Source organism: Eleutherodactylus coqui, chromosome 4, assembly GCF_035609145.1.
Source record: "Eleutherodactylus coqui strain aEleCoq1 chromosome 4, aEleCoq1.hap1, whole genome shotgun sequence".
In the NCBI taxonomy this organism is placed as follows: Eukaryota; Metazoa; Chordata; class Amphibia; order Anura; family Eleutherodactylidae; genus Eleutherodactylus; species Eleutherodactylus coqui.
The window spans coordinates 1,084,126-1,111,082 of record NC_089840.1 but is presented as its reverse complement, the minus strand read 5'-3'; the positions used below and the strand labels follow the sequence as shown (position 1 = coordinate 1,111,082).

The window sequence follows — 26,957 nt, the reverse complement described above, 5'->3', positions numbered from 1 at the left end:
TACAGACCGTCTCTAGCAAGCAGTCCATCATATAGGTAATTCACTCCATGGTCTAGGAATCCAAATCTTTGCTGCCGGCACCATAGATATAGCCAGTTGTTCACCTCTAGAATCCTGTTCCATCTTCTTATTCCATGGCCATCCACGAGGAGGATGGATGAGAAGACCACCTGAGCTCCTAGTTCCTTCTCCTTCTTTCCGAGGTCTACAAAGTCTCTGCAGATAGTTGCAAGGTCCTTTTTTGCAGTGTCATTTGTCCCTACATGTATTAGTAGGAATGGGTGGTGTTCTGGAGGACTGAAGAGTCTTGTCAGCCTATCAGACACATCTTTGATTTGTGCACCTGGAATACAGCACACCTCCTGTGAGGTGTCAGGTCTGCAGACAACGGCCTCTGTTCCTCTCAACAGGGAATCCCCCACAACCAGCACTCTCCTCTTATTCACAACATCACTTCTTTTTTCCATTCAGAAGGGCTCTGTGCGCTTACTACACAGTTCTTTGTGGGTAGAGTCATTCCATGATGTACCTCTTTTTCCCCTTTTCTCCAATGTCCATCCAGTTCAGCCTGTTTCCACCCCCCTTGTTGATGCAAAGTAAGGCAAAAAAAAAACAACCCAACGAGGCCGAAGCTAACTCACTTGGGGGAAAAAATTCCTTCCTGACTCCATAATGGCAGTCAGAATAATCGCTTGACCAACCTCTAATAGTTCTTACCTGTCTGTAAGACCCGGATCGCCAACCCCACTGCTCACCTAATGTCTATATCCTGTAATATCATAGACAGACATCTAGCCCCTCTTAAACTCCTCTATGGATCCTGCCATCACCACATCCTCAGGCAGAGAGTTCCACAGTCTCACTGCTCTTACAGTAAAGAACCCCCATCTCTGTTGGTGATGAAACCTGCTTTCCTCTACACGTAGCGGATGCCCTCTTGTTACCGTCGTGGTCCTGGGTGTAAACAGATCATGGGGGAGATCCTTGTATCGTCCCCTCATGTACTTATACATGTTATTTGGTCGCCCCTTGGCCGTCTGTATTCCGGGGTGAATAATCCCAGTTTTGGTGCCTCTCTGGGTATTCCAGTCCCTTCATTCCATGTATTAGTTTAGTTGCCCTTCTTTGTACCCCTCCAGCACTGTGACATCTTTCCTGAGCACCGGTGACCAGAACTGTCCGCAGTATTCCATGTGAGGCCTGACGGGTGCCTTATATAGTGGGGGGATAATGTTCTCGCCCCTCGCTTCTATACCTCTTTTACTGCACCCCAAGACCCTATTAGCCTGACAAGTGCCTTATATAGTGGGGGGATAATGTTCTCGCCCCTCGCCCCTATACCTCTTTTACTGCACCACAAGACTCTATTAGCTTTTGCAGCAGCTGCCTGGCATTGAGGATATGATGTGTTACCATGTTTTATAGTAGATTACTATATGTTATACTAAAATGTGAATTTACTGAAATTGGGATGAATTCTTCTAATGCGAGACGTTTCGAGGCTTTCTTTCTCCGCCCCTAACAGAGGGCTTCTTAAATCCTTCACAGATTCTGACAACATCTAGCTGCCTCCTTAATTACATTTTTCTTATCGAATTATTATGAAACAAGTTGTCGCTCTGCGTCTGAAAGCGTGACAGGCGGCGGCGGCGGCCGGGAAGAATGTGCCGCTTTCATCCGCTGCTCGTCAATCTCCTTCAGTTTGCAGAGAATATAATGAGTGTGATAATGAGGCTTTGATGCTGCTGCGAGCCGCCCGCAGTGATTGCTGCCACCGCCATCCATTACGGCAGCCAGCGACAGCGGAATGAGTTCAGTTCTGGGAAGGCCGGGAGCCGCAGACAGGATATTAACCACATTCCTTCTCCTCCGCGGCCGGCAGACAAATTCCATCTTTAGTGACTGCATATCTGAGAAGCGAGTATTGTAATAATGCTGCGCTGTACGCGGCCCCCGGGGGGATCAGCAGAGACACCAGGAGTGAAGAAGCTCAAGACGTGGAGGCAGGAGAGGAAAGAAGCCACAGAGGGAGAAGATGAGCTGCGAAACCCGCGGCCAGGCGCAACCACAGTCATGGAGAAGTAAGGCCTACCCGCGCCGCACTTGTAGACCTCTGTGGGACTCGTGCCGGGAAGGACATTAAGTGAGGCTCACCATTGTACCAAAGCCGTCGTCTTATACCACAAACCCCAGGGGAATTACAGAGAAGAGAGCCGGAGGGCACCGCGGTAAGGAAAACATGGGGAGCGCCATCAGCGTACCCCGAAACCACAGTGACGGAACCAGAAAGCACCGCGGTAAGGAAAACATGGGGAGCGCCATCAGCGCACCCCGAAACCACAGCGACGGAACCAGAGAGCCAAAGGGCACCGCGGTAAGAAAAACATGGGGAGCGCCATCAGCGCACCCCAAAACCACAGTGACGGAACCAGAAAGCACCGCGGTAAGGAAAACATGGGGAGCGCCATCAGCGCACCCCGAAACCATAGTGACTGAACCAGAAAGCACCGCGGTAAGGAAAACATGGGGAGCGCCATCAGCGCACCCCGAAACAACAGTGACGGAACCAGAAAGCACCGCGGTAAGGAAAACATGGGGAGCGCCATCAGCGCACCCCGAAACCACAGCGACGGAACCAGAGAGCCAAAGGGCACCGCGGTAAGAAAAACATGGGGAGCGCCATCAGCGCACCCCAAAACCACAGTGACGGAACCAGAAAGCACCGCGGTAAGGAAAACATGGGGAGCGCCATCAGCGCACCCCGAAACCACAGTGACTGAACCAGAAAGCACCGCGGTAAGGAAAACATGGGGAGCGCCATCAGCGCACCCCGAAACAACAGTGACGGAACCAGAAAGCACCGCGGTAAGGAAAACATGGGGAGCGCCATCAGCGCACCCCGAAACCACAGCGTCGGAACCAGAAAGCACCGCGGTAAGAAAAACACGGGGAGCGCCATCAGCGCACCCCGAAACCACAGTAACTGAACCAGAGAGCCGAAGTGCACAGCGGTAAGAAAAACACGGGGAGTGCCATCAGCGCACCCCAAAACTACAGCGAGAGCGGCGGAACCAGAGAGCCGAAGGGCACAGCGGTAAGAAAAACACGGGGAGCGCCAACAGCGCACCCCAAAACTACAGCGAGAGCGTCGGAACCAGAGAGCCGAAGGGCACAGCGGTAAGAAAAACACGGGGAGTGCCATCAGCGCACCCCAAAACTACAGCGAGAGCGACGGAACCAGAGAGCCAAAGGGCACAGCGGTAAGAAAACACGGGGAGCGCCATCAGTGCACCCCAAAACAATAGCGACGGAAACAGAGCCAAAGGGCACAGCGGTAAGAAAAACACGGGGAGCGCCATCAGCGCACCCCAAAACTACAGCGTTAGAACCAGACAGCCAAAGGGCACCGCAGTAAGAAAAACACGGGGAGCGCCATGAGCGCACCCCAAAACTACAGCGAGAGCGACGGAACCAGAGAGCCGACGGGCACAGAGGTAAGGAAAACACGGGGAGCGCCATCAGTGCACCCCAAAACCACAGCGACGGAACAAGAGAGCCGAAGGGCACCACAGTAAGGAAAACACGGGGAGCGCCATCAGCGCACCCCGAAACCACAGCGAGAGCGACGGAACCAGAGAGCCGACGGGCACAGAGGTAAAAAAAAACACGGGGAGCGCCATCAGTGCACCCCAAAACCACAGCGACGGAACCAGAGAGCCAAAGGGCACCGCGGTAAGGAAAACACGGGAAGCGTCATCAGTGCACCCAAAAACTACAGCGAGAGCGACGGAACCAGAGAGCCGACGGGCACAGAGGTAAGGAAAACACGGGGAGCGCCATCAGTGCACCCCAAAACCACAGCGACGGAACAAGAGAGCCGAAGGGCACCACAGTAAGGAAAACACGGGGAGCGCCATCAGCGCACCCCGAAACCACAGCGAGAGCGACGGAACCAGAGAGCCGACGGGCACAGAGGTAAAAAAAAAACACGGGGAGCGCCATCAGTGCACCCCAAAACCACAGCGACGGAACCAGAGAGCCAAAGGGCACCGCGGTAAGGAAAACACGGGAAGCGTCATCAGTGCACCCCAAAACTACAGCGAGAGCGACGGAATCAGAGAGCCGAAGGGCACCGCGGTAAGGAAAACACGGGAAGCGCCATCAGTGCACCCCAAAACTACAGCGAGAGCGACGGAATCAGAGAGCCGAAGGGCACCACAGTAAGGAAAACACGGGGAGCGCCATCAGCGCACCCCGAAACCACAGCGAGAGCGACGGAACCAGAGAGCCAAAGGGCACAGAGGTAAGGAAAACATGGGGAGCGCCTTCAGCGCACCCCAAAACTACAGCGAGAGCGAAGGAATCAGAGAGCCGAAGGGCACAGAGGTAAGGAAAACACGGGGAGCGCCATCAGTGCACCCCAAAACTACAGCGAGAGCGACGGAACCAGAGAGCCGAAGGGCACAGAGGTAAGGAAAACACGGGGAGCGCCATCAGCGTACCCCAAAACTACAGCGAGAGCGACGGAACCCGAGAGCCAAAGGGCACAGAGGTAAGGAAAATACGGGGAGCGCCATCAGCACACCCCAAAACTACAGCGAGAGCGGCGGAACCAGAGAGCCGAAGGGCACCACAGTAAGGAAAACACGGGGAGCGCCATCAGCGCACCCCGAAACTACAGCGAGAGCGATGGAACCAGAGAGCCGAAGGGCACAGCGGTAAGAAGAACACGGGGAGCATCATCAGTGCACCCCAAAACCACAGCGACGGAACAAGAGAGCCGAAGGGCAGAGAGGTAAGAAAAACACGGGGAGCGCCATCAGCGCACCCCAAAACTACAGCGAGAGCGTCGGAACCAGAGAGCCGAAGGGCACAGCGGTAAGGAGAAGACGGGGAGCGTCATCAGTGCACCCCAAAACTACAGCGAGAGCGACGGAACCAGAGAGCCGAAGGGCACCGCGGTAAGGAGAACACGGGGAGCGCCATCAGCGCACCCCAAAACTACAGCGACGGAACCAGAGAGCCGAAGGGCAGAGAGGTAAGGAAAACACGGGGAGCGCCATCAGTGCACCCCAAAACTACAGCGAGAGCGACGGAACCAGAGAGCCGAAGGGCACCACAGTAAGGAAAACATGGGGAGCGCCTTCAGTGCACCCCAAAACTACAGCGAGAGCGACGGAACCAGAGAGCCGAAGGGCACCACAGTAAGGAAAACATGGGGAGCGCCTTCAGTGCACCCCAAAACTACAGCGAGAGCGACGGAACCAGAGAGCCGAAGGGCACAGCGGTAAGGAGAACACGGGGAGCGTCATCAGTGCACCCCAAAACTACAGCGAGAGCGACGGAACCAGAGAGCCAAAGGGCACAGCGGTAAGGAAAACACGGGGAGCGCCATCAGCACACCCCAAAACTGCAGCGAGAGCGACGGAACCAGAGAGCCGAAGGGCACAGCGGTAAGGAGAACACGGGGAGCGTCATCAGCACACCCCAAAGCTACAGCGAGAGCGACGGAACCAGAGAGCCGAAGGGCAGTGCAATAAGCAAAACACGGGGCGCGCCATCAGTGCACCTCAAAACTACAGCGAGAGTGACGAAACCAGAAAGCTGACGGGCACAGAGGTAAGGAGAACACGGGGAGCGCCATCAGCGTACCCCAAAACTACAGCGAGAGCGACGGAACCAGAGAGCCAAAGGGCACCACAGTAAGGAAAACACAGGGAGCGCCATCAGCGCACCCCAAAACTACAGCGACAAACAGAGAACCAAAGGGCACAGCGGTAAGGAAAACACGGGGAGCGCCATCAGTGCACCCCGAAACCACAGCGACAGAACCAGAGAGCCGCAAACAGCCAGAATGACCCCAACATGGTGAGACGTCGCTCAGTAAGCGGAGCAGCCAGCACAGCATCTTCTGGGCCACCATTTTCCTTACCCAGCGCTGCCACTATTTTGGGGTGCAGTGTACTTTTTGATCAGTTTCTAGTCACATGTTACAGCATGTGGGACCCATAATGGGATCCGGGGGGCGGCCGCCTGCTGCAGGCAGCGATATCCATAATGGGATCCGGGGGGCGGCCGCTCTGCTGCAGGCAGCGATATCCATAATGGGATCCGGGGGGCGGCCGCTCTGCTGCAGGCAGCGATATCCATAATGGGATCCGGGGGCGGCCGCTCTGCTGCAGGCAGCGATATCCATAATGGGATCCGGGGGGGCGGCCGCTCTGCTGCAGGCAGCGATATCCATAATGGGATCCGGGGGCGGCCGCTCTGCTGCAGGCAGCGATATCCATAATGGGATCTGGGGGGCGGCCGCTCTGCTGCAGGCAGCGATATCCATAATGGGATCCGGGGGGCGGCCGCTCTGCTGCAGGCAGCGATATCCATAATGGGATCCGGGGGGCGGCCGCTCTGCTGCAGGCAGCGATATCCATAATGGGATCCGGGGGGCGGCCGCTCTGCTGCAGGCAGCGATATCCATAATGGGATCTGGGGGGCGGCCGCTCTGCTGCAGGCAGCGATATCCATAATGGGATCCGGGGGGCGGCCGCTCTGCTGACATCCTCCTCCGACCCCTTTCAGGGATGAGTTCTTTCCGTCCGCAGGACCCGCTTACTTTGGTCTTCCCATGATCTGCGTTCTTTCTCCCACTCCCACCTCGATGTCCCATGGCAGATGGTCTCCCGTGGGTGCTGCCCTGAGAGCTACCCCAGTTACACCCATTAGGGCAGCTTACCCTCTGTGACTACAGCACCATCAGAAGCCCCTCTCAGGGACGACTCTGGACCCCTCATGGACCTTCTTCTCTTCCACCACATACATTTTCTGCTTTGTCCTTTTTGAGCAGACCCTAACAGAGGGGCCCAACACACCCGACTCTTACCTTTGGCGGTGGGCTCCACGGTGATGATGTCGCTGCTGTTGCCTCTGCCGGCAGCCGTCACCGCCACCACCCAAACACTGTATTGTCTGTTTCGGCTCAGGTTTGGTATTCGATAGAAGAAGGAGTCCGGGGCGGCTTCAAATTCACTGATGACCTAAAGTTAAAACGGAGATTCTGTATCAATAAGAACAATGATAAGAATACAAGAAGTAATCTAGAAGAAGCCGATGAGACGGACCGAGCGCCTCGAAGGTCCTATGAAGGGACTGTCTAATGTTTAAAACGCATCGCAAGTTGGCGCTCTGCCATTGTTGTGCGATGCGTTATTAAGAAGTCCCATTGACAATCGCGTAAAAAAAATGCAGCGTTAAAAAAACGCAAGTGGGTGTGAGCCCGAAGATGGGGGGTCTTCATGTGCAGGTCAGCAGACGGAAGCCCTTCATTAACTGGTAATTTTGAGATCAGGAGAAAGAGGTCTCATTACTGCTAATGGGCAGGCCTACATGAAGAGGAGGATGTAGAGTTGCCAGAAGTTCAGCGCAGTCAGGTGATGTGTGAGCATTAGGTACAAAGGAGAGGGTCACATAGGAGACCCCAGAAACCATCAGGTGTCACCAGGTGTAGAGCTGACAGCTGGGTCTGGTGGGGGATGTCACCAGGTGTAGAGCTGACAACGGGGTCTGGTGGTGGGATGTCACCAGGTGTAGAGCTGACAACAGGGTCTGGTGGGGAGATGTCTCCAGGTGTAGAGCTGACAACGGGGTCTGGTGGGGGATGTCACCAGGTGTAGAGCTGACAACGGGGTCTGGTGGAGGGACGTCACCAGGTGTAGAGCTGACAACGGGGTCTGGTGGTGGGATGTCACCAGGTGTAGAGCTGACAACGGGGTCTGGTGGGAGGATGTCACCAGGTGTAGATCTGACAGCTGGGTCTGGTGGGGGATGTCACCAGGTGTAGAGCTGACAACGGGGTCTGGTAGGGGGGATGTCACCAGGTGTAGATCTGACAGCTGGGTCTGGTGGGGGATGTCACCAGGTGTAGAGCTGACAACGGGGTCTGGTGGAGGGACGTCACCAGGTGTAGAGCTGACAACGGGGTCTGGTGGTGGGATGTCACCAGGTGTAGAGCTGACAACGGGGTCTGGTGGGAGGATGTCACCAGGTGTAGATCTGACAGCTGGGTCTGGTGGGGGATGTCACCAGGTGTAGAGCTGACAACGGGGTCTGGTAGGGGGGATGTCACCAGGTGTAGATCTGACAGCTGGGTCTGGTGGGGGATGTCACCAGGTGTAGAGCTGACAACGGGGTCTGGTAGAGGGACGTCACCAGGTGTAGAGCTGACAACGGGGTCTGATGGTGGGATGTCACCAGGTGTAGAGCTGACAACGGGGTCTGGCAGTGGGATGTCACCAGGTGTAGAGTTGACAACGGGGTCTGGTGGTGGGATGTCACCAGGTGTAGAGCTGACAACGGGGTCTGGCAGTGGGATGTCACCAGGTGTAGAGTTGACAACGGGGTCTGGCAGTGGGATGTCACCAGGTGTAGAGTTGACAACGGGGTCTGGTGGGGGGATGTCACCACGTGTAGAGCTGACAACAGGGTTTGGTAGAGAAATGTCACCAGGTGTAGAGCTGACAACGGGGTCTGGTGTTTGGATGTCACCAGGTGTAGAGCTGACAACGGGGTCTGGCAGTGGGATGTCACCAGGTGTAGAGTTGACAACGGGGTCTGGTGGGGGGATGTCACCAGGTGTAGAGCTGACAACAGGGTTTGGTAGAGAAATGTGACCAGGTGTAGAGCTGACAACGGGGTCTAGTGTGGGGAGGTAACCAGGTGTAGAGCTGACAACGGGGTCTAGTGAGGGGATGTCACCAGGGGTAGAGCTGACAATGGGGTCTAGTGGGAGGATGTCGCCAGCTATGGAGCTGACAACGGGGTCTGGTGTTTGGATGTCACCAAGTGTAGAGCTGCCAACGGGGTCTGGTGGTGGGGATGTCACCAGGTGTAGAGCTGCCAACGGGGTCTGGCAGTGGGATGTCACCAGGTGTAGAGCTGACAACAAGGTCTGGTAGGGGGATGTCACCAGGTTTTGAGCTGACATCGGGGTCTGGTGGTGGGATGTCGCCAACCAATGAGTACAGACATCGCAGCTTCTGGACCTTCCAGAGTCCACTGTTGGCCATGTTATTGGGAGATGGAAACCATCCGGTGTGTGCGGTGCCGCCACGTTCTGTGAGACCTCGCAAACTGACGGAACGTTCACAACGAAGCCTTGTAGGAGCTGTGAAGATGTAACACCCATCTGCCTTCGCTCAGGGGGTCTCACAGGACATTGGACCATCCATTAGTACCAGAACCCTCCGTAGAGAACCATATGTGAAGGCTTACCGTGGATGAGCGGCTGCACACAACATCCCAGCAGTGAATGCACAGCGGCGCCTGCGATGGTGCTTGGAGCGACGGACTGTAAGTGAGTGGAAGCAAGTGTTGTGGATGAATCACAGGACACCATCTTCCGATCAGATGGCGGCACTTGGGTATGGTGGTTGCCTGTAGAGCAGTTTCTACTTGACGGCATCATCCCAACAGTGAGGTTTGGAGGAGGTTCTGTTATGGTGTTGGTGGAGGTTTTGCTGGGAAGGCCTGGAGCCATTGGTTATAGTTAAGACCACCCTCACCACCAATGGGTACAGAGACCTCCCCTGTGGTAATACTCTGTACAGCTCCATGTCTCCACCAACATGACGAGCGCCATGTCATACGGTACGCAGTGTGGAGGAGCAGAACATCTGCAGACTTCAATGGCCCAAAGTCCAGATCTCAATCCCATCGAGCAGGATGAACTAGACTGCTGTATCCGTGCGCCCAAAAACCCATCATCCCCCGCATCACTATCTGAAGCTCCTCCAGGAATGGAAGCAAATCCCTCCACACATTTAAAATCTGAGTAAAATCTAATTTCACCCCCATCTATGTGCGTCCCAGGACTTCTGTCAGCATAGCGTGCGACCATAACTCTCCTAACCGCGGTCTCGCTCCACTTCAGCTCTCTCTCCACAGCTTTGCATTCAGGGAAGCAGCGCTCTCCGCAGAGGTGACAGGCCTCCATGTTCTCTCATATTCGCCGCCATCTTTGCTGTCGATTATTTTATATTTTTTTCTTTTACAAGGTTTGCTAAAATGCATTGAACAATAAGAAGGGACTTCGAGAGCGGGAGTATCTTCAGGGCTGGATGGAGGGTCTCGGGTCTGACAGTCAGTCTGTTGGGGCATCTTTAGGCCTGGACGGAGGGTCTCTGACTGTCTGTTGGGGCATCTTCAGTAGCTTTCATGTTACCCCAGTATAATATATAACAACCAATCACAGCGCAGCTTTCATGTTACCTCAGCAGTATAATATATAACAACCAATCACAGCACAGCTTTCATGTTACCTCAGTATAATATGTAACAACCAATCACAGCACAGCTTTCATGTTACCTCAGTGGTATAATATATAACAACCAATCACAGCGCAGCTTTCATGTTACCTCAGTATAATTTATAACAACCAATCACAGCGCAGTTTTCATGTTACCTCAGTATAATATATAACAACCAATCACAGCACAGCTTTCATGTAACCTCTGTATAATATATAACAACCAATCACAGCACAGCTTTCATGTTACCTCAGTATAATATATAACAACCAATCACAGCGCAGCTTTCATGTTACCTCAGTATAATATATAACAACCAATCACAGCGCAGCTTTCCTGTTACCTCAGTGGTATAATATATAACAACCAATCACAGCACAGCTTTCATGTTACCTCAGTATAATATATAACAACCAATCACAGGGCAGCTTTCATGTTACCTCAGTATAATATATAACAACCAATCACAGCGCAGCTTTCATGTTACCTCAGTATAATATATAACAGCCAATCACAGCGCAGCTTTCCTGTTACCTCAGTATAATATATAACAGCCAATCACAGCGCAGCTTTCATGTTACCTCAGTACAATATAGAACAACCAATCACAGCGCACCTTTCATGTTACCTCAGTATAATGTATAACAACCAATCACAGCGCAGCTTTCATGTAACCTCTGTATAATATATAACAACCAATCACAGCACAGCTTTCATGTTACCTCAGTATAATATATAACAACCAATCACAGCGCAGCTTTCATGTTACCTTAGCAGTATAATATATAACAACCAATCACAGCGCAGCTTTCATGTTACCTCAGTAGTATAATATATAACAACCAATCACAGCGCAGCTTTCATGTTACCTCAGTATAATATATAACAACCAATCACAGCGCAGCTTTCATGTTACCTCACTATAATATATAACAGCCAATCACAGCGCAGCTTTCATGTTACCTCAGTATAATATAGAACAACCAATCACAGCGCAGCTTTCATGTTACCTCAGTATAATATATAACAACCAATCACAGCACAGCTTTCATGTTACCTCAGTATAATATAGAACAACCAATCACAGCGCAGCTTTCATGTTACCTCAGCAGTATAATATATAACAACCAATCACAGCGCAGCTTTCATGTTACCTCAGCAGTATAATATATAACAACTAATCACAGCGCAGCTTTCATGTTACCTCAGTATAATATATAACAACCAATCACAGCGCAGCTTTCCTGTTACCTCAGTGGTATAATATATAACAACCAATCACAGCACAGCTTTCATGTTACCTCAGTATAATATATAACAACCAATCACAGGGCAGCTTTCATGTTACCTCAGTATAATATATAACAACCAATCACAGCGCAGCTTTCATGTTACCTCAGTATAATATATAACAGCCAATCACAGCGCAGCTTTCCTGTTACCTCAGTATAATATATAACAACCAATCACAGCGCAGCTTTCATGTAACCTTAGCAGTATAATATATAACAACCAATCACAGCGCAGCTTTCATGTTACCTCAGTAGTATAATATATAACAACCAATCACAGCGCAGCTTTCATGTTACCTCAGTATAATATATAACAACCAATCACAGCGCAGCTTTCATGTTACCTCACTATAATATATAACAGCCAATCACAGCGCAGCTTTCATGTTACCTCAGTATAATATAGAACAACCAATCACAGCGCAGCTTTCATGTTACCTCAGTATAATATAGAACAACCAATCACAGCGCAGCTTTCATGTTACCTCAGCAGTATAATATATAACAACCAATCACAGCGCAGCTTTCATGTTATCTCAGCAGTATAATATATAACAACCAATCACAGCGCAGCTTTCATGTTACCTCAGTATAATATATAACAACCAATCACAGCGCAGCTTTCCTGTTACCTCAGTATAATATATAACAGCCAATCACAGCGCAGCTTTCATGTTACCTCAGTATAATATATAACAGCCAATCACAGCGCAGCTTTCATGTTACCTCAGTATAATATATAACAACCAATCATAGCACAGCTTTCATGTTACCTCAGTATAATATATAACAGCCAATTACAGCGCAGCTTTCCTGTTACCTCAGTATAATATATAACAACCAATCACAGCGCAGCTTTCATGTTAACTCAGCAGTATAATATATAACAACCAATCACAGCGCAGCTTTCATGTTACCTCAGTATAATATATAACAACCAATCACAGCGCAGCTTTCATGTTACCTCAGTATAATATATAACGACCAATCACAGCACAGCTTTCATGTTACCTCAGTATAATATATAACAACCAATCACAGCGCAACTTTCATGTTACCTCAGTATAATTTATAACAACCAATCACAGCGCAGCTTTCATGTTACCTCAGTATAATATATAACAACCAATCACAGCGCAACTTTCATGTTACCTCACTATAATATATAAATGCCAATCACAGCGCAGCTTTCATGTTACCTCAGTATAATATATAACAACCAATCACAGCGCAGCTTTCATGTTACCTCAGAATAATATATAACAACCAATCACAGCACAGCTTTCATGTTACCTCAGTATAATATATAACAACCAATCACAGCGCAGCTTTCATGTTACCTCAGCAGTATAATATATAACAACCAATCACAGCGCAGCTTTCATGTTACCTCAGTAGTATAATATGTAACAACCAATCACAGCGCAGCTTTCATGTTACCTCAGTATAATATATAACAACCAATCACAGCGCAGCTTTCATGTTACCTCAGTATAATATAGAACAACCAATCACAGCACAGCTTTCATGTCACCTCAGTATAATATAGAACAACCAATCACAGCGCAGCTTTCATGTTACCTCAACAGTATAATATATAACAACCAATCACAGCGCAGCTTTCATGTTATCTCAGCAGTATAATATATAACAACCAATCACAGCGCAGCTTTCATGTTACCTCAGTATAATATATAACAACCAATCACAGCGCAGCTTTCCTGTTACCTCAGTGGTATAATATATAACAACCAATCACAGCACAGCTTTCATGTTACCTCAGAATAATATATAACAACCAATCACAGCACAGCTTTCATGTTACCTCAGTATAATATATAACAACCAATCACAGCGCAGCTTTCATGTTACCTCAGCAGTATAATATATAACAACCAATCACAGCGCAGCTTTCATGTTACCTCAGTAGTATAATATGTAACAACCAATCACAGCGCAGCTTTCATGTTACCTCAGTATAATATATAACAACCAATCACAGCGCAGCTTTCATGTTACCTCAGTATAATATAGAACAACCAATCACAGCACAGCTTTCATGTCACCTCAGTATAATATAGAACAACCAATCACAGCGCAGCTTTCATGTTACCTCAGCAGTATAATATATAACAACCAATCACAGCGCAGCTTTCATGTTATCTCAGCAGTATAATATATAACAACCAATCACAGCGCAGCTTTCATGTTACCTCAGTATAATATATAACAACCAATCACAGCGCAGCTTTCCTGTTACCTCAGTGGTATAATATATAACAACCAATCACAGCGCAGCTTTCATGTTACCTCAGCAGTATAATATATAACAACCAATCATAGCACAGCTTTCATGTTACCTCAGTATAATATATAACAGCCAATCACAGCGCAGCTTTCCTGTTACCTCAGTATAATATATAACAACCAATCACAGCACAGCTTTCATGTTACCTCAGTATAATATATAACAACCAATCACAGCGCAGCTTTCATGTTAACTCAGCAGTATAATATATAACAACCAATCACAGCGCAGCTTTCATGTTACCTCAGTATAATATATAACAACCAATCACAGCGCAGCTTTCATGTTACCTCAGTATAATATATAACGACCAATCACAGCGCAGCTTTCATGTTACCTCAGTATAATATATAACAACCAATCACAGCACAGCTTTCATGTTACCTCAGTATAATATATAACAACCAATCACAGCGCAGCTTTCATGTTACCTCAGTATAATATGTAACAACCAATCACAGCACAGCTTTCATGCAACCTCTGTATAATATATAACAACCAATCACAGCGCAACTTTCATGTTACCTCAGTATAATTTATAACAACCAATCACAGCGCAGCTTTCATGTTACCTCAGTATAATATATAACAACCAATCACAGTGCAGCTTTCATGTTACCTCAGTATAATATATAACAACCAATCACAGCACAGCTTTCATGTTACCTCAGTATAATATATAACAACCAATCACAGCACAGCTTTCATGTAACCTTAGCAGTATAATATATAACAACCAATCACAGCGCAGTTTTCATGTTACCTCAGCGGTATAATACATAACAACCAATCACAGTGCAGCATTCATGTTACCTCAGTATAATATATAACAGCCAATCACAGCACAGCTTTCATGTTACCTCAGTATAATATAGAACAACCAATCACAGCGCAGCTTTCATGTTATCTCAGTATAATATATAACAACCAATCACAGCGCAGCTTTCATGTTACCTCAGCAGTATAATATATAACAACCAATCACAGCGCAGCTTTCATGTTACCTCAGTATAATATATAACAACCAATCACAGCACAGCTTTCATGTTACCTCAGTATAATATATAACAACCAATCACAGCGCAGCTTTCATGTTACCTCAGTATAATATATAACAACCAATCACAGCGCAGCTTTCATGTTACCTCAGCAGTATAATATATAACAACCAATCACAGCGCAGCTTTCATGTTACCTCAGTATAATATATAACAACCAATCACAGCGCAGCTTTCATGTTACCTCAGTATAATATATAACAACCAATCACAGCGCAGCTTTCATGTTACCTCACTATAATATATAACAACCAATCACAGCACAGTTTTCATGTTACCTCAGCAGTATAATATATAACAACCAATCACAGCGCAGCTTTCATGTTACCTCAGTATAATATATAACAACCAATCACAGCGCAGCTTTCCTGTTACCTCAGTATAATATATAACAACCAATCACAGCACAGCTTTCATGTTACCTCAGTATAATATATAACAACCAATCACAGCGCAGCTTTCATGTTACCTCAGTATAATATATAACAACCAATCACAGCGCAGCTTTCATGTTACCTCAGTATAATATATAACAGCCAATCACAACGCAGCTTTCCTGTTACCTCAGTATAATATATAACAACCAATCACAGCGCAGCTTTCATGTTACCTCAGTATAATATATAACAACCAATCACAGCGCAGCTTTCATGTTACCTCAGTATAATATATAACAACCAATCACAGCGCAGCTTTCATGTTACCTCAGTATAATATATAACAGCCAATCACAGCACAGCTTTCATGTTACCTCAGTATAATATATAACAGCCAATCACAGCGCAGCTTTCCTGTTACCTCAGTATAATATATAACAACCAATCACAGCACAGCTTTCATGTTATCTCAGTATAATATATAACAACCAATCACAGCACAGCTTTCATGTTACCTCAGTATAATATATAACAACCAATCACAGCGCAGCTTTCATGTTACCTCAGTATAATATATAACAACCAATCACAGCGCAGCTTTCATGTTACCTCAGTATAATATATAACAGCCAATCACAGCGCAGCTTTCCTGTTACCTCAGTATAATATATAACAGCCAATCGCAGCGCAGCTTTCATGTTACCTCAGCGGTATAATATATAACAACCAATCACAGCGCAGCTTTCATGTTACCTCAGCAGTATAATATATAACAACCAATCACAGCGCAGCTTTCATATTACCTCAGCAGTATAATATATAACAACCAATCACAGCACAGCTTTCATGTTACCTCAGCAGTATAATATATAACAACCAATCACAGCGCAGCTTTCATGTTACCTCAGCAGTATATTATATAACAACCAATCACAGCGCAGCTTTCATGTTACCTCAGTATAATATATAACAACCAATCACAGTGTAGCTTTCATGTTACCTCAGTATAATATATAACAACCAATCACAGCACAGCTTTCATGTTACCTCAGCAGTATAATATATAACAACCAATCACAGCGCAGCTTTCATGTTACCTCAGTATAATATATAACAACCAATCACAACACAGCTTTCATGTTACCTCAGTATAATATATAACAACCAATCACAGCACAGCTTTCATGTTACCTCAGTATAATATATAACAACCAATCACAGCGCAGCTTTCATGCTACCTCAGCGTTATAATATATAACAACCAATCACAGCGCAGCTTTCATGTTACCTCAGCAGTATAATATATAACAACCAATCACAGCACAGCTTTCATGTTACCTCAGTATAATATATAACAACCAATCACAGCGCAGCTTTCATTTTACCTCAGTATAATATATAACAACCAATCACAGCGCAGCTTTCATGTTACCTCAGTATAATATATAACAACCAATCACAGCGCAGCTTTCATGTTACCTCAGCGGTATAATATATAACAACCAATCACAGCGCAGCTTTCATGTTACCTCAGCAGTATAATATATAACAACCAATCACAGCGCAGCTTTCATGTTACCTCAGCAGTATATTATATAACAACCAATCACAGCGCAGCTTTCATATTACCGCAGTATAATATATAACAACCAATCACAGTGCAGCTTTCATGTTACCTCAGCAGTATATTATATAACAACCAATCACAGCGCAGCTTTCATGTTACCTCAGCAGTATATTATATAACAACCAATCACAGCGCAGCTTTCATGTTACCTCAGTATATTATATAACAACCAATCACAGCGCAGCTTTCATGTTACCTCAGTATAATATATAACAACCAATCACAGCACAGCTTTCATGTTACCTCAGCAGTATAATATATAACAACCAATCACAGCGCAGCTTTCATGTTACCTCAGTATAATATATAACAACCAATCACAGCACAGCTTTCATGTTACCTCAGTATAATATATAACAACCAATCACAGCGCAGCTTTCATGCTACCTCAGCGTTATAATATATAACAACCAATCACAGCACAGCTTTCATGTTACCTCAGTATTATATATAACAACCAATCACAGCGCAGCTTTCATGTTACCTCAGTATAATATATAACAACCAATCACAGCGCAGCTTTCATGTTACCTCAGTATAATATATAACAACCAATCACAGCGCAGCTTTCATATTACCTCAGCAGTATAATATATAACAACCAATCACAGCACAGCTTTCATGTTACCTCAGCAGTATAATATATAACAACCAATCACAGCGCAGCTTTCATGTTACCTCAGCAGTATATTATATAACAACCAATCACAGCGCAGCTTTCATGTTACCTCAGTATAATATATAACAACCAATCACAGTGCAGCTTTCATGTTACCTCAGCAGTATAATATATAACAACCAATCACAGCGCAGCTTTCATGTTACCTCAGTATAATATATAACAACCAATCACAGCGCAGCTTTCATGTTACCTCAGTATAATATATAACAACCAACCACAGCGCAGCTTTCATGTTACCTCAGTATAATATATAACAACCAATCACAGCGCAGCTTTCATGTTACCTCAGTATAATATATAACAACCAATCACAGCGCAGCATTCATGTTACCTCAGTATAATATATAACAACCAATCACAGCGCAGCTTTCATGTTACCTCAGTATAATATATAACAACCAATCACAACACAGCTTTCATGTTACCTCAGTACAATATATAACAACCAATCACAGCGCAGCTTTCATGTTCCCTCAGTATAATATATAACAACCAATCACAGCGCAGCTTTCATGTTCCCTCAGTATAATATATAACAACCAATCACAGCGCAGCTTTCATGTTACCTCAGTATAATATATAACAGCCAATCACAGCGCAGCTTTCATGTTACCTCAGTATAATATATAACAACCAATCACAGCACAGCTTTCATGTTACCTCAGCGGTATAATATATAACAACCAATCACAGCACAGCTTTCATGTTACCTCAGTATATTATCTAACAACCAATCACAGCGCAGCTTTCATGTTACCTCAGTATAATATATAACAACCAATCACAGCGCAGCTTTCATGTTACCTCAGCAGTATAATATATAACAACCAATCACAGCGCAGCTTTCATGTTACCTCAGTATAATATATAACAACCAATCACAGCGCAGCTTTCATGTTAACTCAGTATAATATATAACAACCAATCACAGCGCAGCTTTCATGTTACCTCACTATAATATATAACAACCAATCACAGCACAGCTTTCATGTTACCTCACTATAATATATAACAACCAATCACAGCGCAGCTTTTATGTTACCTCAGTATAATATATAACAACCAATCACAGGGCAGCTTTCATGTTACCTCAGTATAATATATAACAACCAATCACAGCGCAGCTTTCATGTTACCTCAGCAGTATAATAATAATAATAATAATAATCTTTATTTGTATAGCGCCAACTTATTCCGCAGCGCTTATAATATATAACAACCAATCACAGCGCAGCTTTCATGTTACCTCAGTATAATATATAACAACCAATCACAGCGCAGCTTTCCTGTTACCTCAGTATAATATATAACAACCAATCACAGCACAGCTTTCATGTTACCTCAGTATAATATATAACAACCAATCACAGCGCAGCTTTCATGTTACCTCAGTATAATATATAACAACCAATCACAGCGCAGCTTTCATGTTACCTCGGTATAATATATAACAGCCAATCACAGCACAGCTTTCATGTTACCTCAGCGGTATAATATATAACAACCAATCACAGCGCAGCTTTCATGTTACCTCAGTATAATATATAACAGCCAATCACAGCGCAGCTTTCCTGTTACCTCAGTATAATATATAACAACCAATCACAGCACAGCTTTCATGTTACCTCAGTATAATATATAACAGCCAATCACAGCGCAGCTTTCATGTTACCTCAGCAGTATAATATATAACAACCAATCACAGCACAGCTTTCATGTTACCTCAGCAGTATAATATATAACAACCAATCACAGCGCAGCTTTCATGTTACCTCAGTATAATATATAACAACCAATCACAGCGCAGCTTTCATGTTACCTCAGCAGTATATTATATAACAACCAATCACAGCGCAGCTTTCATGTTACCTCAGTATAATATATAACAACCAATCACAGTGTAGCTTTCATGTTACCTCAGTATAATATATAACAACCAATCACAGCGCAGCTTTCATGTTACCTCAGTGGTATAATATATAACAACCAATCACAGCACAGCTTTCATGTTACCTCAGCGGTATAATATATAACAACCAATCACAGCACAGCTTTCATGTTACCTCAGTATAATATATAACAACCAATCACAGCGCAGCTTTCATGTTACCTCAGCAGTATAATATATAACAACCAATCACAGCACAGCTTTCATGTTACCTCAGCAGTATATTATATAACAACCAATCACAGCGCAGCTTTCATGTTACCTCAGTATAATATATAACAACCAATCACAGCGCAGCATTCATGTTACCTCAGTATAATATATAACAACCAATCACAGCGCAGCTTTCATGTTACCTCAGTATAATATATAACAACCAATCACAACACTGCTTTCATGTTACCTCAGTATAATATATAACAACCAATCACAGCACAGCTTTCATGTTCCCTCAGTATAATATATAACAACCAATCACAGCGCAGCTTTCATGTTACCTCAGTACAATATATAACAACCAATCACAGCGCAGCTTTCATGTTCCCTCAGTATAATATATAACAACCAATCGCAGCGCAGCTTTCATGTTCCCTCAGTATAATATATAACAACCAATCATAGCGCAGCTTTCATGTTACCTCAGTATAATATATAACAGCCAATCACAGCGCAGCTTTCATGTTACCTCAGTATAATATATAACAACCAATCACAGCACAGCTTTCATGTTACCTCAGTATAATATATAACAACCAATCACAGCGCAGCTTTCATGTTCCCTCAGTATAATATGTAACAACCAATCACAGCGCAGCTTTCATGTTACCTCAGCAGTATAATATATAACAACCAATCACAGCGCAGCTTTCATGTTACCTCCGCGGTATAATATATAACAACCAATCACAGCGCAGCTTTCATGTTACCTCAGCGGTATAATATATAACAACCAATCACAGCACAGCTTTCATGTTACCTCAGTATAATATATAACAACCAATCACAGCGCAGCTTTCCTGTTACCTCAGCAGTATAAGATATAACAACCAATCACAGCGCAGCTTTCATGTTACCTCAGTATAATATATAACAACCAATCACAGCGCAGCATTCATGTTACCTCAGCAGTATAATATATAACAACCAATCACAGCGCAGTTTTCATGTTACCTCAGTATAATATATAACAACCAATCACAGCGCAGTTTTCATGTTACCTCAGTATAATATATAACAACCAATCACAGCGCAGCTTTCATGTTACCTCAGTATAATATATAACAACCAATCACAGCGCAGCTTTCATGTTACCTCAGTATAAGATATAACAACCAATCACAGCGCAGCTTTCCTGTTACCTCAGTATAATATATAACAACCAATCACAGCACAGCTTTCATGTTACCTCAGTATAATATATAACAACCAATCACAGCGCAGCTTTCATGTTACCTCAGTATAATATATAACAACCAATCACAGCGCAGCTTTCATGTTACCTCAGTATAAGATATAACAACCAATCACAGCGCAGCTTTCCTGTTACCTCAGTATAATATATAACAACCAATCACAGCACAGCTTTCATGTTACCTCAGTATAATATATAACAACCAATCACAGTGCAGCTTTCCTGTTACCTCAGCAGTATAAGATATAACAACCAATCACAGCGCAGCTTTCATGTTACCTCAGTATAATATATAACAACCAATCACAGCGCAGCTTTCATGTTACCTCAGCGGTATAACAAATAAAAGCTGAGCTGTGATTGGTTGCTATTGGCAACAACAAAAAAAAGGCAAATCGGACCAGAACTGGGGATTTGTATCTAACATAACCAAACAGATTTAACGTTTAGCTGTAAGCTGCGAGCGGCGGAGGACAAGAGGCACAACTTACAGTATCTGCAGCGCCGGAGCAAACTGACGTCCGCCTGCAGAATGAGGGTAGTGCGGTCACCCGGCATTGATCAGTATCGCTGCTTCCACGTATTCATGCGCACATCCTGATTTCCTCCTTTACTATTCTTACTGAGGCCTCCTGCACACGGGGGGAAGTTCTGTGGTGGTATTTCCCGCTGAATTTCCGCCCGTGCCCGCAGACAGCCGCACTTTGACCGCGTGAAAACACGCGAAAAAACATATCGCGGCATGTCCCATTTCTGTGCGAGCCTCATAGGGGCCTGCACAAAAACGTCAGTAGTCACGAGGCGGCTGGGCACATAGCAAAGCGGGGAGACGCCGGGAGCAGGTGAGCCACCTTGGTCACTGCAGGGGCATGGGACAGATCCCACTGCGAGAATTCTCGCAGCAGGATCGGACCCGGCCATCTGCAGGACGCCTTACAATGCCACGTTTTGTATCGCTCCGTATCAGACACCTGGCTGGTTGTCTAGAATTCAAGTACCTTTGTGTTCCAAGGAGTTACTCCTGTAGGATGCTGCGGCCCGCACCGCTTTGCCTGCAGCTGCTCAGATGTTACATTCCTTATCTTGCTTGTTTATCTTTCTTCGATAAGAATAAACAAATTCGGGTAGATTTGAATTACTGTAATCAGATGGTGCGCCTCTATAACAGCTGCGCTCGGTCAGCAGATAACTGATCACGCTAAGGCACGCCTCGTACAGGCATTTGCAGAAACGCAGCGTTTTTCAACGCTGCCTGTACTGCAGATTCCGCCTGGTTGCAGCAGCGCTGGCGTGCGTTATGCCAGCGTTAATACTCACCTAGCAGGTGAAGCCGCTGTCCGCGGGATCTTGGCTTGGTGTCATCCCTGTGGGACCAGAGCATGTTAAGTGCCGCCTTGAGAGGCCAGCACCTATCCCTCCCAGCTCCCCACATGTTGTCAAGTGTCCGGATAACCTTCTGGGGTGTTGCACCACTGTAGCTGACGTGTCCCCACTGAGCGCCGCTGTTCCCCAGCTGAGCAGGGTCAGGAAGAGCAGCTTTCTCTGCTGCCGCAGCATGCTAGGTCGGAAGAGGCAGCTTTGCACAGTCCAGATGAGTAGCTTTCTTAGCGAGGAACCAGCATAGGGACGGATGGAGGAGTAACTTCCTAGTTGCTGCTTCCACTGTTTCCATTGACTGCAGTCTGAGGGAGCGGGGATCTTACTACCGCTGCTGCCACTGCATGTCAGGATGGAGGATCGTCTTCTTGGAGCTAGCTTAGCAGAGCAGGGGGCTTGAGGAGCGGAGAGTGCAGCAGGGGCTGCAGGATAGGGAGTCTGCGGTCGGAACTGGAAATTTGCAGCATGCCGGGGGAAGAGTGATGGCTGACAGAGGTGCTAGGTGCAAAGATGGTAACCCAACGGGGAGCACACATAGCAGAACGCCAGGTACAGATGTGAGGGACAAATGTGTCCATCAGCCAATCCGCTGTTGTGAGCATCACATCACCTTCCACTACTACTCAACCCAGCCAACCCATGTTTCCACCCATTTTTCTGGTGGAGACAAGATGCACCAGTACTGACAGGGCCTCCAAGGTCATCGGGTCCAACCCCCTGCTCAGTGCAGGATTTACTAAATCATCCCAGACAGATATTTGTCCAGCCTCTGAAGACTTCAATTGAAGGAGAACTCCCCACCTCCCGTGACAACCTGTTCCACTCATTGATCCCCCTCACTGTCTAATATCTAATCTGTGTCTCTTCCCTTTCAGTTTCATCCCATTGCTTCTAGTCTTTCCTTGTACAGATGAGAATGGGGCTAATCCCTCTGCACTGTGACAGCCCTTCAGATATTTGTAGGCAGCTATTAAGTCTCCTCTCAGCCTTCTCTTCTGCTAAACATTCCCAGATCCTAAGAGTAGAGGGGAAAAATGACCTCACGTGATCTAGACTCTATGCTTCTGTTACATGTGCTGCTTGGAATTGTGGTTATAAGATACAGCTTGCTGTGTGATCGATGGCTGGTTCTGCTGGACTCCTGGTTAGTGTCGGGACTAGCAGTATAAGCAGGAGCTGTGAAGTGGCCCGCTAGCTTCCATGTTTTGTCCAAAATATCAACTAACACCTGGTATTTATATGTAGCTTATCATCTGCTATTAGTGTTTGCATTCTGGCTGCTGTATGCTATGTTCTCTGCTCTGTGTGTCCTGTTGTTCTGCTCTGTGTGTTCCTGTTGCTCTATGTGGCATGTGTATGTCTCCTTTTCTGTGGCATAGTTCCTAGGATCAGCTGGTGCCCAGATCTGAATACCGCTGGGCCGCCCTTTATTGGGGCAATGTCCCCGCTTAGGTAGGGCCATGCCATCATCCCATGTAGCACAGGGCCAGTTGCCTGAAACCCGCGTGTATCCGTCCTCTTGGTCACGATCGTGTGGGCCCCAGGCTTAGTTTGCCCACACGATCGTAACAGCTTCTGTTAATACATCCCAGAATTGTGTTTGCCTTTTTGGCTGCTGCATCACATTGTTGACTCATGTTCAGTTTATGATCTATTAGTATACCCAAGTCTTTAGTATCCTAGGATGTAATTCATCTTGACCTTGAAACGTGAATTCATGTAAGTTAGCTAAGTGTTCCCTCACCATCTCTCTGCTTACAGATAGCCTGCATTCATTTATTCCCCCAATAGCACAGGGAAGATCAGTTGATGTTACATCTACTTTCTGAGAGAAAACAGATACAAAATAGGAATTTAAAACTTCAGCCTCCTCAGCATCATTCTAAACCAATTCACCATTTTCATCCTGTAAGCATCCAATAGCATCTGTGACTTTTCTTTAGCTTTTGACTCCCCAAATCCTTTTGTATTGCTTTTGGCCTCTCTTACAAGCCTCAGTTCATTATCAGCTTTACCTTTTCTGACACTTGCCCTACAGTTTCTGCAGACCGCATTATATTCTTCTTTAGATACCCCCCCCCCCCCCCCCTTTCCATTTGGTAAACATATCTTTCTTCCTCTTTAACATGTGTACAAGTTCTGTGTTCATCCATCCGGGTCTCTTTAAATGCTTCCCATTCTTCCTTCTTTTAGGGATTGGTAACGATTGTGCTTTGAGAATCTCATTCCACAATATTTCCCAACCTTCTTGGACATTTCTGTCCTTAATAACATCCGGCCATTGGATTCTTCCTCTTTCTGAGTTCAGTAAAATCTGCCTTTCTGAAATCCAACCTTGAGGTCTGAGTCTTCTCAGGTCTTCCTCCCCTTGTTATCCAACATCCAAGGATATCATGATCACTGCCTCCTAAGGTCCCAGCCACCCTTACTCCCTCAACCATTGCCTCCCTGTTGGTAAGAATTAGGTCCAAGATAGCAGATCCCCTTGTTTTCTCTTCTACCTTCTGGAAGATAAAGTTGTCACAAGAGCGGATAAGAATCTGTTGGATCCATTACTTTTACCTGAGAGATTCCCACCAAATGTCTGGATGGGTACAATCTCCCATGATCACTATGTTGGGCTTTTTGGAGAGCTTGGCCATCTGATGTATAAAGAGTTCCTCCATATCTTCTGCTTGTCCAGGCGGCCTATAGTAAATGACTACAATGGTGTCCTTTCTATTGTTCTCTCCTTGTATTCTTACCCAAACAGTGTCTACAGACCTCCCAGCTCTGAAGCTTGAATCTCTGTGGAGATGAATGTTCTCCTAACATACAACACAACACCTCCCCCCCTTTATTAGGTCTGTTTCTTATAAATACATTGTATCCTTCAAGTCTTGTATCCAATCATGTGTATCATCCCACCAAGTTTCCGTGATGCCTATGACATCATATTTCACTTCCTGTGTTCGGAGCTCCCATTCTCCTTGTTTCCCATGCTCTGGGCATTTGTGTAGAAACATGTTAGTTTGTGATCGGGGTCTCTTGTTCCTCTACTTTCCTTCTGAATTATTTTGTCTTTGTTCTTTCTTCTCAGTTCTAATAGCGAGGGTCTTAGATGTATTTATGAGCTGTATATTTTTACCTGGCCTTTCACTTTCCATTTATGTCAGAAGGGGTACCCTACCCCTCCACATCCTACTGATCCCAATGAAAAAAGTGTAACGCGCCATTTCTCCAGTGGCGGTGCTGCAGGAATTTGAAGGCTTATTCCCTGGGCTCCCACAGATAACAGCTGATTGGTGGATCTTTTCAAGAAAAACAGGATTGTCCAAAATAGTAACACAAATTATAATTCATCCCAGTAGGAAGTGTCCAGGCTCCTAGATAAAAGAGGCTCTCTAGTGTCACTTCTCGGTAGATAACTGAGCTCTTAAAGGGGTATTCAAGGACTTTTACTATTGATGACCTATCCTCAGGAGAAGTCATCAATAGTTGATTAGTGGTGGTTTGCCACTCAGGAGCCCGCTGTCAGTGTAGTGGGCTAAATATCCTCTTCGGTGGTCAGTACTGAAAGTGTAATAAGAGGCATCGCAGCCAATGATTTCAAGTGAAGCCGGCTATCACACTTCTGGCTCCACCAATGACTTCATCTGGTCTGCTGCAGTGACGGGTGTAGTGTCAAACCCTAGTGGCAGACCCCACCATCAATAGTAAAAGTCTTAGAACACCCATTTAGGGGGAGGGCGAGTTTCTGGAACGTTCATACTGATAACCTGTTGGTCAGCGGAGGTGTTGGGAGTTGGATTCCCTATGACCTGATTCTGATGACCATCCAAATGGCAGCTCCAAGAAGACTCCAACCAGATGGATATCAATAAGCAGAACCAGTGCAGGACCTTCCATGAGCTACAAACTTGTGCAGCATATGAGTCAATGTAACAATTTATGGTTGAGTCTAGCGAATACCTGCCACAGGGAAAAGTCAGCTCACTCCGACCCCGTTACTTCTCATCACAAAGGGCCACTATAAGAGAAGGGATGCGCAGCACTCCCTCCCCCGTCATGGCGGCTGCGAGATGTAAAAGCTGACAAGCAGAAAGTACCGTACTATTGATAGACAATGTGAAGTGCGGCGACTGCTGACGACACAACATTCTGCCAGATCTGCTCATTGCAAGGGAGAAAAACCGCCAGCGTTGGCACAATTACCAGAACACATATGTCCACGCAAATTGTATTTGGATCGTACAGCTGTGCAGAAACGCTAAATTTCACTCTTCTATTAGATTATTTGCCTTCTATTTAAAATTGGAAGCATTCAATGACGCGAGGCGGCGATTAATCCTGAAGTGGCGACGACAGCAAAGAGAAATGTGCAGGAGACGATAACGCAGCTCTAGGGGGCTTATATAAAAGGACTGAGGTAGCCGTCACAGCAAGATCACTGGTATTACAGTACATAGGAGCAATAATACAGCAGTAATATTCCTGTACATAGGGGGCAGTATTATAGTAGTTATATTCTTGTACATAGGGGGCAGTATTATAGTAGTTATATTCTTGTACATAGGGGGCAGTATTATAGTAGTT

The 26,957-nt window shown here is 45.9% G+C and overlaps 1 protein-coding gene across 1 annotated transcript in view; it reads right to left on the bottom strand.

Moving 5' to 3' along the window:
- Positions 1–26,957, bottom strand: part of DSCAM (DS cell adhesion molecule) — a 740,634-nt gene that overhangs the window by 319,360 nt on the left and 394,317 nt on the right. The window contains exon 21 of the mRNA XM_066598936.1: positions 6,881–7,034. Coding sequence (XP_066455033.1) covers positions 6,881–7,034 — 154 coding nt within the window. The remainder of the gene's footprint in view (positions 1–6,880; positions 7,035–26,957) is intronic.